Source organism: Pezoporus flaviventris, unplaced genomic scaffold (genome assembly GCF_033815535.1).
Source record: "Pezoporus flaviventris isolate CSIRO_AGI_PZ_B2104156 unplaced genomic scaffold, CSIRO_AGI_Pfla_v1 ptg000016l, whole genome shotgun sequence".
NCBI classification, from domain to species: Eukaryota; Metazoa; Chordata; class Aves; order Psittaciformes; family Psittacidae; genus Pezoporus; species Pezoporus flaviventris.
This window is the reverse complement of record NW_026892564.1, coordinates 7,779,261-7,791,790: the sequence shown is the minus strand read 5'-3', so window position 1 is coordinate 7,791,790 and position 12,530 is coordinate 7,779,261. Positions and strand designations below refer to the sequence as shown.

Genomic DNA, 12,530 nt, shown 5'->3' with positions numbered 1-12,530 from the left:
GGTACAAGGAAGTCAGGCAAAATAATGAAATTATTTGAAGATCACTGTATTCTTAAGGGATAAAGAAAGGTAAACCTGTGAAAACATTCTTTTTCTTGCTATAATGCAAAAAGAGAGGGACAAAATAGGAAATATTAAAAATGAACATACAAAACTTTTTTATTATTATTAAAGCCCAGTAAAACCCAACGATTATGGATTACAGAAATCAAAAGATCTGTGAAAAATCACACACAGAAAGGACTTAGAAAGGGAATAGTCATATATTAGACTACCCAAAGTACACATTGTGAACATTACATTCAAATACATTTTGTCTGGGAAGCTAGGGACCAGATGAGGAAAGCTAAGTCCCAGTTAGAATTAAACTTGGCTAGGGATGTGAAAGATAACAGGAAAGGACAATGTGAGCCCACTCTGGAAGCTATCAGGAGAACTGGCTACACAGGATTTGGAGAAGGCTGAGGTTCTGAATGACTTATTTGTCTCAGTCTTCACTGGAAAAGGCTCTGACCAAACCACCCAAGTCTTGGAAGGCAGATACAGGGACTGTGAGAATGAAGACCTTACACCCACTGTAGGAGAGGAACTGGTTCGAGACCATCCTAAAAATCTGAATGTGCACAAGTCCATGGGACCTGATGAAATCCATCCGTGGGTCCTGAAGGAGTTGGGGAATGAAGTTGCTAAGCCACTGGCCATCATATTTGAGAGATCATGGCAGTCAGGTGAAGTTCCCGATGACTGGAAAAAGGGAAATAGAACCCCCATTTTCAAGAAGGGGAAAATGGATGACCCGGGGAATTACAGACCAGTCAGTCTCACCTCTGTGCCTGGCAAAATCTTGGAGCAGATTCTCCTGGAAGGCATGCTAAGGCACATGAAAATCAACAAGGTGCTTGGTGACAGCCAGCCTGGCTTCACTAAGGGGAAGTCCTGCCTGACCAATTTGGTGGCCTTCTGTGATGGGGCTACAGAACTGATGGACAGGGGTAGAGCAGTTGACGTCATCTACCTGGACACGTGTAAAGTGTTCAACACCGTCTCACATGACATCCTTGTCTCTAAATTGGAGAGACATCAATTTGATGGATGGAGCACTCGGTGGATAAAGAACTGGCTGGATGGCCACACACAAAGAGTTGTGGTCAATGGCTCAATGTCCGGCTGGAGACCAGTAACGAGTGGTGTCCCTCAGGGATTGATGTTGGGACCAGTCTTGTTCAACATCTTTGTCACTGACATGGACAGTGGGATTGAGTGCGCCCTCAGCAAGTTTGCCGATGACACCAAGCTGTGTGGTTCGGTTGATACGCTGGAGGGAAGGAATGCCATCCAGAGGGACCTTGACACGCTTGTGAGGTGGGCTGATGCCAACCTCATGAAGCTTAACCATGCCAAGTGCAAGGTCCTACACCTGGGTCAGAGCAATCCCAGGCACAGCTACAGGTTGGGCAGAGAAGAGATTCAGAGCAGCCCTGAGGAGAAAGACTTGGGGGTGTTGGTTGATGATAAAATGAACATGAGCCGGCTTCAGTGTGCGCTTGCAGCCCAGAAAGCCAACTGTATCCTGGGATGCATCAAAAGGATTGTGACCAGCAGGTCAAAGGAGGTGATCCTGCCCCTCTACCCTGCTCTCCTGAGACCTCACTTGGAGTATTGTGTGCAGTTCTGGTGTCCTCAACATAAAAAGGACATGGAACTGTTGGAACAAGTCCAGAGAAGGGCCATGAGGATGATCAGGGGACTGGAGCCCCTCCCGTATGAAGACAGGCTGAGGAAGTTGGGGCTGTTCAGCCTGGAGAAGAGAAGGCTGTGTGGAGACCTCATAGCAGCCTTCCAGTATCTGAAGGGGGCCTATAGGGATGTTGGGGATGGACTCTTCATTAGGGACTGTAGTGATGGTACAAGGGGTAACAGGTTCAAACTTAGGGAAAGTACAGACTGGATGTAAGGAAGGAGTTCTTTACTGTGAGGGTGGTGAGGCACTGGAATGGGTTGCCCAGGGAGGTTGTGAATGCTCCATCCCTGGCGGAGTTCAAGGCCAGGTTGGACAGAACCTTGGGTGACGTGGTTTAGCGTGAGGTGTCCCTGTCCATGGCAGGGGTGTTGGAACTAGGTGATCTTAAGGTCTTTTCCAACCCTAACTATTCTATGATTCTATGAAATCAGTCAGAACATATTTACAGAAATAGAGATACTATATAGACGATTTTTAAAGCTAAGACTGTCTCAGTAAAGCTAATCATTTTACCTAAGGAAGAACTTAAGGACAACACATAGGACATAGCAATAAGCTCTGCTAAAACAGAAAATGTGACAGGACAGCAAAACCAACATTCTGTGTTTACCATATACTGTAAAAGACTGATGGCACCCAAAGAGTCTCAAGCAAGTCTTATCAAAATATATGACACCAGCTCTATGTGCTCAATTAAGGGAAGTGTAGGATGTGGAACACAAAAGGCAATGTTGACACACGGTGAACAAAACCTTGAAGTACAAGTCATGTAAGACGCACAAAAGACAAATATGGTGAAACCAACACTTCTTCAAAATGATGAGCTGAATCAGTATCCATAAAGGCAGAAGAATACTGAAAATAAAATGCACAAATTTTGAAATTACAGACAATAGAGCAAATACTTTACATCTCATGAAGAACAGAGAATTCTATAGGGCTATGACATGACTGCATTACTTCCAATATTGTAGTTACATTTTGGCAACAGTAATATCTCAAGAGATTCCCATTTCAATTGTTTCTGCATTTTAAATCCACATGTGCATGGAATAATTGAGAACTAAATTAATGCAGCACCAGGAAATAAGTCAAGGCCAAGTAATGCCTGCATTTGACTATAGCTTATTAACTTTATCTTAACCATCCAATGCTATGTACCTGCAATCAAACGGCTCATTACACTGGCATGCCCATATGTCAGAGAGCTAACACCAGGAAAGCAAAAGAATGTTTGCCATGGATGATGAAACAGCTGAATACAATTTATGTATAAAAAGAGATCATTCACAATAATCATTTCAGAAGTTGTGTTGTGCTGTTTTAAATAATTCCTATTTTACTGCTGAGGAGGGAGTTGACTACATCCATTACCTTCACTGTATCTTCACAGCTTCCACTTCCAAGCCACCATCATCCCAATTTTCCATGAAGATCCACGGCTGTGCAAAAATCCCTTGTGAGCCCTAGAAAAGTAAGCTGTAATTCCACAGTCTGAGCACTAAGCTTTTTCTGTCCACAGGCATTAGAGGTGTGATTAGCCTGAGTGCTGGATCCAGAAACTATCTCTCCACACCCTTTCCTCCCTAATTTCTTTTTGCAGAATTAAAATGAATATCTATTTCATTTAGTAGTAGCATTTTGACTGAGATTAGGTTTCGATATCACAGTCATTATGGTCTAAAACTACATAGTGTGAAAATGCACTCTATGCCTCCAATAGGTTGTAGTGTAAACAGACAAATAAGTATATGACTGTAAAATGGCCTTTCATGTAATTACAAAAAATGTGAATGGCAAAAATATGATTGTATAGCACATGACGTGTCTTGTACTTGTGCCACATTCCATGCCCCCCATTTTTTGCCTAATCACAAGCAGAAGACATCTAGCATTATTACTATTACTAAGGAATGCCTCCTTGCAGATAGAACCATGGAAAATGCTCATCTCAGCCAGCAACAGCGCAAGGGGCCTCTGGCTTCTAACTGGCACTCCCTCCTCCCCAGGAAAATGTCTTGTAGTAAAATAAATGTGTTTGTGCAGTGGTGACTATTTGTCACTGTAGACCCTGACACAGGCATTAAAGCATCTGCCATTTAGAACTGTGTCTCATAACTGCCCAACATGAGAGCTGTAATGAAATCCTACCTTACTATGTTGAACTAGAGAAGTCTGTTTAGTTAGCAAGGTTGCACCTCTCAGATACTAACAGGACCGTAACCGATATGAACACTAAAGTCCATATCCAATCAAAGGAAAACAGCAATAATTTGGAACAGCTATATAGCCAAGGTCTCTGTGAATAAGAATTTTTAAATATTCTCCTACAAAGACCATAAAAATTATACAAAGTTTCTTTTCCAGGTTTCTATCTTTCTGGCTTCCCACCGCTGGAGCATATACACCATTCACTACCTCACTTGCATTTTGAGGGGTGGTTGCTCCCACATGCTTTTAAATTCTCTGAAATGGCACACACTTACACACAAGGACTGGCATGTACAGAACACACGCTTCCTCTAGTCAGTTCCTAAATCTCCTGTGAGAGTGCATGGAGCAATGGGGATATGCAAATAGTATCATTTCCTTGGACAAGCAGATTTGAATAAGGTCAAGTAAGAGTCTAGGTAAGTAAAGGTCAGCTGATAGTCTAACAACACACATAAATGAAAATCAAGAATTAAAGATGGTCTGTGTTACCCTTGCAGACCTCTGTGAAATTCAGGTATTTTAAGGCAAGAAGAGATAACAAAGTTCAGCTAAGAGGTGCTCCTGCGTACCACAAGCCATGAAATTCTATATGCTCGCTTCCAGTAGCAGCAATTATACTTCCATGAATGTCAGTAAAGTTCTTTTGCATAAATTTCCCATACATCATTGTCAGCATAAGAAATTCTGGTCCCCTCCACTGCCCAGGCTTTCAAGAAAACTCATGGAAAATTTCTAATCTTTGCTCACCAAACATTTCTGTAATAAGATGTAGATTTGGGGATAGATACATGTTCTTTACCAGACTACCTATCTTTTGTGCACCAGCTTTCCCCTTACAGTTCCACATCTCTCGGCTACTTCAAACATCTTTAAAAAATAAAGATATCTCAATCCTTTCCATCTGTTTAAAATTTCCTTCTGAGAGATTAAGTGTCTCAACCTTCTTAGTTTTGCAGTCCTTGTCATGATATACTCTTTCAGATATACTCTTTCAGCAGCAAATCTCTAATGCAGCAACATGTTGATGTTTTCTCTAGTTCTTCCCAATGAATTGTGACTATGAACACATTAGCAGATAATACAAGTGCATCAGGAGCAGAGCTGTAGAAACTGGTGGTGCTGAAGACCCAGCATCCACTTCACATTTCAGGTTGCCTTCCAATTTAGTGTCTCCTGAACAGAACCCAGACAACACACTGACAACACCCTGTACAGAGTATTGAGAGTGCAGTAAGTGGGGCTATTCAGAGATCTGCTCCACAAGGGCGCTCCTGGCAAATTAAAATGAGAAAGTAAATGCATCCTGAGTATTTCAGTGCACCTTGCGACACTTCAGGAGGAATGGCAATTAACTCTCTAATAGCTTAAACTGGTGTCCCAACTATGCAACGTACAGGTTACAAGTGACAGCAAAACACAGGCGTTAACACACATCCCCAGACATGTCACCTACCCCTACATGAATGCACTATCAAACTCAGGTGAGAAGGTATTCCATGTGAACTCAAACTGGGAGAAAACAGGACAGGAGTAAGAGCCTAAACTTCTTCTGTGGCAAAGAGGTACTCTAAGTGGCTGCCTAGATACTATAATAAGAGAAATTAGATTAAAAATGATAGAATTTTAAAAGAAGGTGTTACTTGCCTTGGGAAAAAAATAAGTATGTGTTAGAAATATCAGTAGAAGATACCAAGTCAAATGTTAGAGGGATTTCAGAAACTTGGTGAAAACCAAGTTTGGAGAATATGAACTGTTTGAAAAAGAAATAAAGGCAGAAGAAGAGCATTGTGCATTAACAGTAAAATAAGTTGAAAGGGCAAGTTTCTGCTAAGAAAGATGCTGTTGAATGTGAGTGTTAAAGGAAAAGAAGAATGAGGATGTGAACAGAAAGATTTCGATATCTGGAGTGCAAACAGACTCCGAGAACCACACCATGCCCAAACCTGGGCTTATGCTGCTAACCTGCACTTCATCAATCTGCAAGAAGCAACGTAAGAATCATTACCTGGAAGTCAGGTATCTAAACATCTCTGAAATCAAGGGGGGCACTGTACCATAGAACAGGGCAACAACAAAGACAGGATGAAAACGTCATCTTCACCTAGGTGCCACATAGGAGGGGATACGCCTGATCCCTAGTGATTAATGATGCCGCTGCAGAGAAGTGTAAAAGAGATGCAGCTAGAAGGATCTTGATGAGAGTGAAGGAGAAAAAAAAAGGTATTTGGAGTGGTGTGCAGTGTTACGTGGGTTCTAGATGACAAAATATTTCTCTGTAATTCTGGATTGAACTTATGCATAAATCATAAGGTGTTAAGAGTGACCCGGGCATTTCCAGGCTCATTATTCAACCACAATTATCCAGAAAGGTTTATGTGGCAAAGTGCATTTGGAAGGATCAAAGTTCTGGAGATCAGCTGTGACTAATTAAAATGCTTGGATTTGGGTCATCCTGAACACTTACTGAATTTACCACTTGCTGACTTACTGAAATACCTCTTTGGTAGGATAACAGACCTTTTAACCAGTGAAATACAGTACACCTCATATTTTACTTGTGTAGATATTCTGAGAGTACATCTTTAGTAGAGTAGCACAGTATTCTGGTGGAAGCAGTCACAACTGAATAAAGAACAGGCTTCACAGATTGACAGTGAGTTTTGCTGTAAGGGGCTATCAAGCCAACTGAAGTTACAGGTTGAGTTCAGCAGTGATTCTCCTTCCAATTCTATGTCCAGTTGTTCTTATTCATGTTCTTTTACTTCCTCTTATGTCTTTGTGCTTATATCTAACATGATCTGCAATGCAAGGCATGAAGAGAAAAAAGACCAGCACCAACTTTTGACTCATCCACTTGATCCCCTTTTGTAACGGAGAACATCACCGAGGACATTCTGTTCAAATATTCTGGGGTTGTTTGCTAGCTGTGTTGTGTTCACCAAGGAATTGCAATGGGAGATGCGGTGTGAAGGCAATAGCAAAACTCAAGCTGCTTATGTGATGGGGAAACTGGCTGACTTCATCCAAATTAAAATCCAGTTGCAGTTAATAGAAGTTTTGCTCCATAAAGGCCTAATTATGCTATGTCCATGTTACTGTGAGGAACCAAACCTGTTTACTCTAGCACTAAGTGCTGGAAAGAAAGAACTTACTTGGTTTCCTGTTAAAAAACCCAGACTGCTGACAGCAGTTAAGGAGCATCTGGGTCCTAAACTTCCAGCTTCCCAACTCCTTAAGTTCAATTAAAACTCTTGAACAGACAACAACTTGGCAATGAGATTTCTCACTGAAACCAAGTTTTCATTTGTGCACTTTACCAGTAGAGTGATCTTGTTTCTGGCCTTGTTCCAAACACTACCAGAGCAATAGTGAAGAAACTAAAGATTAAAAGGAAAAAAAATTACTGTAGTAAATGTGAAAATGTTTAAAGTAATCAGATTACAATTTTTCCTTTATTATTATTATTATTACTACTACTATCACTAATGGTATGGGACAAACATCCCTGTGGGACTACAAAGCATGCAGTGCCAAGCGGTGGCTCCTCCCTGGATAGTCAGCAAATTAATTGAGAAACACAAAGGACAGGTCAACATTATACCTCTTTTTAAAGACAGAAAACTAAATCACATGGAAATGAAGTTACTGGTCAAACAGAGAGCAAGTTGCAGAACATGGAAACTGGGAAACTGTATCTTACATTCAGCTCCTTAACTTCTTTAATCTGAGAAGAAAAAACCCTCAGTGCTAGAATATTAATATCAAAAATAGTTTTGCTGAGGACAGTCTGAATTTCTCTGTCTCATCCAAAACTGGGTATTTTTCTGCCTCATTAAAGCAGAAACAAGGTGAATGTTAACAACACTGATTTGGGCAAAACAAAATCACAGCTACTCTTTGAAATGTTTGTACTCTGAAATATTGCTTTGCAATCAGTTTTGGAGAAACAGTCAAGTCAATGATCAATTCCAAAGTAGCTTTTGAGAAATAAACAAAAATGAAACAGTTCTGAAAGAACTGAAAGGATGAAGTTAGAAGCTACATTTGAGAGATATTGTGGTATTCCAGGGGCTTCATCCACTCTTCATGTATTAGAGTTTCTATGAAGCATACAGATATGTATCTGTACATACATATACATGTGTTTATACACACACAGAAATACACTTGTTTATCCACATAAATACACATACATATGCATCCATAGAGATGCACACATACGTATGCATATATACACATATATATTTACGTAAGCAGAGAGAAATTACGTGGGATTTAATGAACACAAGACAGTGGAGGGAAAGAGGCAAACAGGGCGTTTTCCCATACCCTCTCTTTCTTGATGCAAGGGAAGCCCAGACATGATGTGGCATTACAGTATACACTAACAGAGAGTGACCGTGAGCTCTGGTTTTAGTTTCAGGGGCTAGGAAGCTCTACATGCCTTGCCAGGCCCGAGGGATTAAACTGCAGTTACACCATATGCCTGGGCTTTTCTTGCCCTGACCACCATCAAGGACAGAGGCAGTCAGACTGTAACCTAGTCACCTGGAATCACTCCCATCACACCTCATGAGAGATGTGGGAAAGTTCATATTAAAAGACAAAGCCGAGGTGCAATAACCATGGGTGCTTCAGCACAGCAGCAAGGTTCTGCCTTGGCAACCTTCCCCCTGTGTGTGGACAGTGAGCTTGGCTCCTAACCTTGGGCTGGCCCGGGTGACTTGGGTCACAGGAATGGCATGTTTCAAGGTGTGGGGGAGGGGTGGTGCAATAACAGGGGCTTCTGGCTTCTTCTGAAAATATTAACCTATTTAGAGAGCGATGGCTGCCTTTGAAATCACTCCTTATAGATTTATAGTCAGCGCTGGGGCACCAAGGGTGAGTTGCGGCGTGTGCTGGGTGGGGTGGGCTGGGGGAGAGCTTCCTCTGAAGCCCCGCGCCTTTGTCTCCTGGCCATGCCCCGCGGGCTTGTCAGCAGGGACCGGGACTGCAAGGGGGCAGCCGCAGCCCCCAAGCCCCCACCTCAGGTCCCTTTGCTTGACCCCAAGCACACTCACAGGATTCCGGGGAGTGGGGACAGGAGCTGGGTTGTATTCTTCTTTTCCGATTGTTTTACCTTTTTATTTTAATTTGCCTTGCTCTACCCGTGCCCCCCCACTCGTCCTTCTAAATAGGAGATGTTCTCAGGACAGCGCCCAGGAGACTGGCTGGAATCAGTTTTGGAGGGTGATACACCGCGACAGCTAAAAGTTGGATAGGGTTTCAGCAGCTCCTATATAAAGCAGGGGGACTTATGTCACTGCACTAATTAAATTCCATCTGGGTTGTTCCTCGGGGTGTTTTTGAGCCTGCCACCCAACTCAAGCCGGCAGAGAGGCCGAGGGACAGCATGATGGACCTTTTTGAAACTGGCTCCTATTTCTTCTTCTTAGACGGGGAGAATGGAGCCCTGCAGCAGCTGGAGATGGCCGAGGGATCCCCGCTGTACCCAGGCAGCGACGGCACCTTGTCCCCCTGTCAGGACCAAATGCCGCCAGAGGCCGGCAGTGACAGCAGCGGAGAGGAGCATGTGCTGGCACCCCCGGGACTACAACCCCCTCACTTCCCCGGCCAGTGTTTGATCTGGGCTTGTAAAACTTGCAAGAGAAAGTCGGCCCCCACGGACAGACGGAAAGCAGCCACGCTGCGGGAGAGGAGGCGACTTAAGAAGATCAACGAAGCCTTCGAGGCTCTGAAAAGGCGGACTGTGGCGAATCCCAACCAGAGGCTGCCCAAGGTGGAGATCCTGAGGAGCGCCATCAGCTACATCGAGAGGCTGCAGGACCTCTTGCACAGGCTGGATCAGCAGGAGAAAATGCAAGAGATCGGGGGAGACCCTTTCAGCTTCAGCCCCAAGCAGGGAAATGTAAGCACTGCCGCCCGATTCCTTCCGCCGCCCCGGCCTCCAGCTGCCAACCCGCCGCGCCCGTCCCCACCCCTCCTCCGCCTCTGCGCGGCCCCTGCGGCTGTCGCGGGACGTGCGGGTTCCTTGGGGCCGCGAAGGGCAGCCGGCCCGGCCCGGAGAGCGGCGGGCCGCCTTGCTCATAGCCGCCCGCCTGTGTGCCGCAGGTCCCCAGTTCAGACTTCCTGAGCACCTGCACCTCCGACTGGCAAAGCGTTTCTGACCATTCCCGAGCCCTCGGAGTCAGCACCAAGGAAGGTAACTCGCACCGCGGCCCCTGCCCCTCAGTACCCCTCCGCCTCCGGGCCGTGCTCACCCGTCGCTGCCGCGCGTCTTTCCCTTTGCCCTAACGATCGTTGTTCCCAACGGCCGGTGTCTCACCTCCCGCCTGCCGTGAGCCCCGCGCCGCAGGCCCGGCGAAGACGAACGTTTTTGCTCTTTAATCCCTTTTCTCTCGTTGAGCAGGAGGCTCCGTCGTCGAGTCGTCGGCCTCCAGCAGCCTCCGCTGCCTCTCTTCCATTGTGGACAGTATTTCTTCCGACGAGCCCAAACTGCCCAGCCCTGAAGAAGTGGTGGAGAAATAAACCCGGTTACCTTGGTAGTATTTAGCGGAGATGGAGCCCCCACCCCTCCCCTCTAAACTAAGTAACGAAGCAAATTAAGGCAGTGGAAAGCCCAGGCAGTGACCTCGTTAAGGCCGAGTGAGGGTACACCTATCCCAGAGAAAAAAAATGGCTCTCCCTGACCCGAGCCAGACTTTCCCCCCTTTTACCCCCACCCTGAGTTTTGTTTTCTTTAAACGTGTTGCATAGACCATCCCACCTTTATTTCGTCTTTATTGTCTTTTTTTTTTTTTTTTTTTAATTTAAGATACTTACCTGTGTACCGGTGATCCGCTTTGTCTGAGGCTCACCGGAAAGTTCATTCCTGTCTGAGGGAAGCTGTTGGTTGCATTTCGCGTTAATCGTATTTAAAAGAGATCCCGCCTCGTTTCGTTCCTGTAAATAATTTCAGTGCTGTCTTGTTGTTTTTTTGGGGGTTTGTTTTCTTTTCTTTTTTTTTTTTTTTGTAAACCTAACAAATATTTAAATTGTGGAATGTGATATTGTATATAAGAACAGACATATTTCTTGTATTGTAAAATAAAGCTCTTTGTGTTACAGTGTTTCTCCTCCCCCCCTTCCACCTCCCGGTAATTCAGTAATAACGCGATCCCGGAGTTAAAACCCGCCACCGGCTTCAGCGACATCGAGCCCCGGGGAGTCAGACGGGTACTGCCGGGACATGACCCATCCGGCTGGACGCCTTTCTTCTCCGTTTTCGCCTCCAAGACGCGTCTCTCCTTAGCTGGGGTCCCACCGGCGGTGTTACCGACCCTCTCCCGGGGCAGCGTCCGGGCAAGGCGGGGTGCCGCAGCCCGTGCCCTCGCTGTGCTTCGCAGCGGACTCCCCCCTCCCCGGAAAAGCGTTATTGCTCACCTAAAATGCCCGGTGGTACCGCTTACTTAGCTAGGCAGGCAGGGACCTTCTGCGGCCTTGTCCTGCACATGGTGGATGAGCCTGGAAGGTGGCAGCGCAAGGACCCCCCCGGTCCTTGAGAACAGAAAGGCTCAGCGCCTCTCGCCTTTTCCTCTCGGCACTTGAAGCCAGGTCTTGTCTGCGGCAACACTGCTGGGCCCACTGCCCTAACGGGGCGGCAGAAGGCAGAGACAGGAGCCCGCTCCCTCGGGAGCTGGGGGCCGCGGTTTCTTGTCGGGCAAGGAAACTCCCCTTGGCTTCTTGAGCCTGAGGGAGAGGGGAGCGGGGTCCCTCCGGGAGGAAAGAGTTAAGCGGCCGAAAAGGGGGTTGGGGAGGGTTACAACAGATGAAGCCTTTCACTCAGTGATGTAAAACCCCCAGCCTCTCTGAGGACTGTGGAACGGAGCTGCTCGCAGCCGGAGTGTTACGGTTTGTAACAGATTGTTGATACCCCCGGGATGGGGCGACCACCGGGAAACAGCCCGCTCTGCCCTTCGCACGCACACACGGCTCCACAGAGTGCAGACAACAGCAAAGGGCAGCAGCTCCAATGCTGCCGGCGGATGCTCCCCTCCTCAGCTTTAACCCGTGGTGTATTTTTAGGGGGTTGGTTATTTAAAGGCCACAGCCACATTTCGGGAAGGTCTCCTCCCCCCTTTCCCGACCGGCTCGGGCGCGGTTGCGGTCGTCGGAGAGGGAAGCTCTGGGAAAAGGCTGCTCCGAGAGCCGGTGCCTGTACCACCGCACTGCCTCTTTCCTCCTCTCCCGTGCCGCTGCCGCCAGCCTGGGTTTTAAACCTGGGGAGTGCTCGCTCTAATTGCTCTCTTAATGAGACAGATACTCTGGTGTAAGGAGTACTTCCCCTTTTTCTCGTTCCACACACAGAACACACAGAGCCTCAGGTTGCTCTTAGCCACTTCGGAGAGAAGGTTCCTGCGTGACGTCTCTGCCTTTGGTTAAGACGTCATGGCTTGTTTCCGTAGCGAGGTGACCTCATCAGAGTATTGCTATCGCTAGCCTCAACCAAGGGGCCTGTCCGCCCGCGGCAGCGTCTCCTCCCGCAGCAGGGTAACTAGAGTGATTGGAGTAAATTTGCCTACAGGAGAAGGGATTG

The 12,530-nt window shown here is 46.2% G+C and overlaps 1 protein-coding gene and 1 long non-coding RNA gene across 2 annotated transcripts; one reads left to right on the top strand and one right to left on the bottom strand.

Moving 5' to 3' along the window:
- Positions 1-2,506: 2,506 nt before the first annotated feature.
- LOC133269944 (uncharacterized) lies at positions 2,507-10,241 on the bottom strand. The gene is made up of 4 exons (XR_009743618.1): positions 10,169-10,241; positions 7,243-7,332; positions 3,085-3,207; positions 2,507-2,596 (listed from the first exon to the last, which is right to left on the bottom strand). It is a non-coding gene; the product is annotated as an uncharacterized LOC133269944 (long non-coding RNA).
- MYF6 (myogenic factor 6) lies at positions 9,147-10,924 on the top strand. Its single transcript, XM_061454678.1, has 3 exons — positions 9,147-9,863; positions 10,067-10,157; positions 10,365-10,924. The coding sequence occupies exons 1-3, from the start codon at positions 9,348-9,350 to the stop codon at positions 10,481-10,483; spliced, it is 726 nt and encodes a 241-aa protein (XP_061310662.1). The 5' UTR covers positions 9,147-9,347; the 3' UTR covers positions 10,484-10,924.
- The last annotated feature ends 1,606 nt before the right edge of the window (positions 10,925-12,530 follow it).

Bases quoted from the DNA above. Each gene is read 5' to 3' on its own strand.
- MYF6 (XM_061454678.1), top strand. From the start codon at position 9,348: ATGATGGACCTTTTTGAAACTGGCTCCTATTTCTTCTTCTTAGACGGG. The intron at 9,864-10,066 runs GTAAGCACTGCC...TGTGTGCCGCAG, and splicing joins TCAGCCCCAAGCAGGGAAAT to GTCCCCAGTTCAGACTTCCT. The intron at 10,158-10,364 runs GTAACTCGCACC...CTCGTTGAGCAG, and splicing joins CGGAGTCAGCACCAAGGAAG to GAGGCTCCGTCGTCGAGTCG.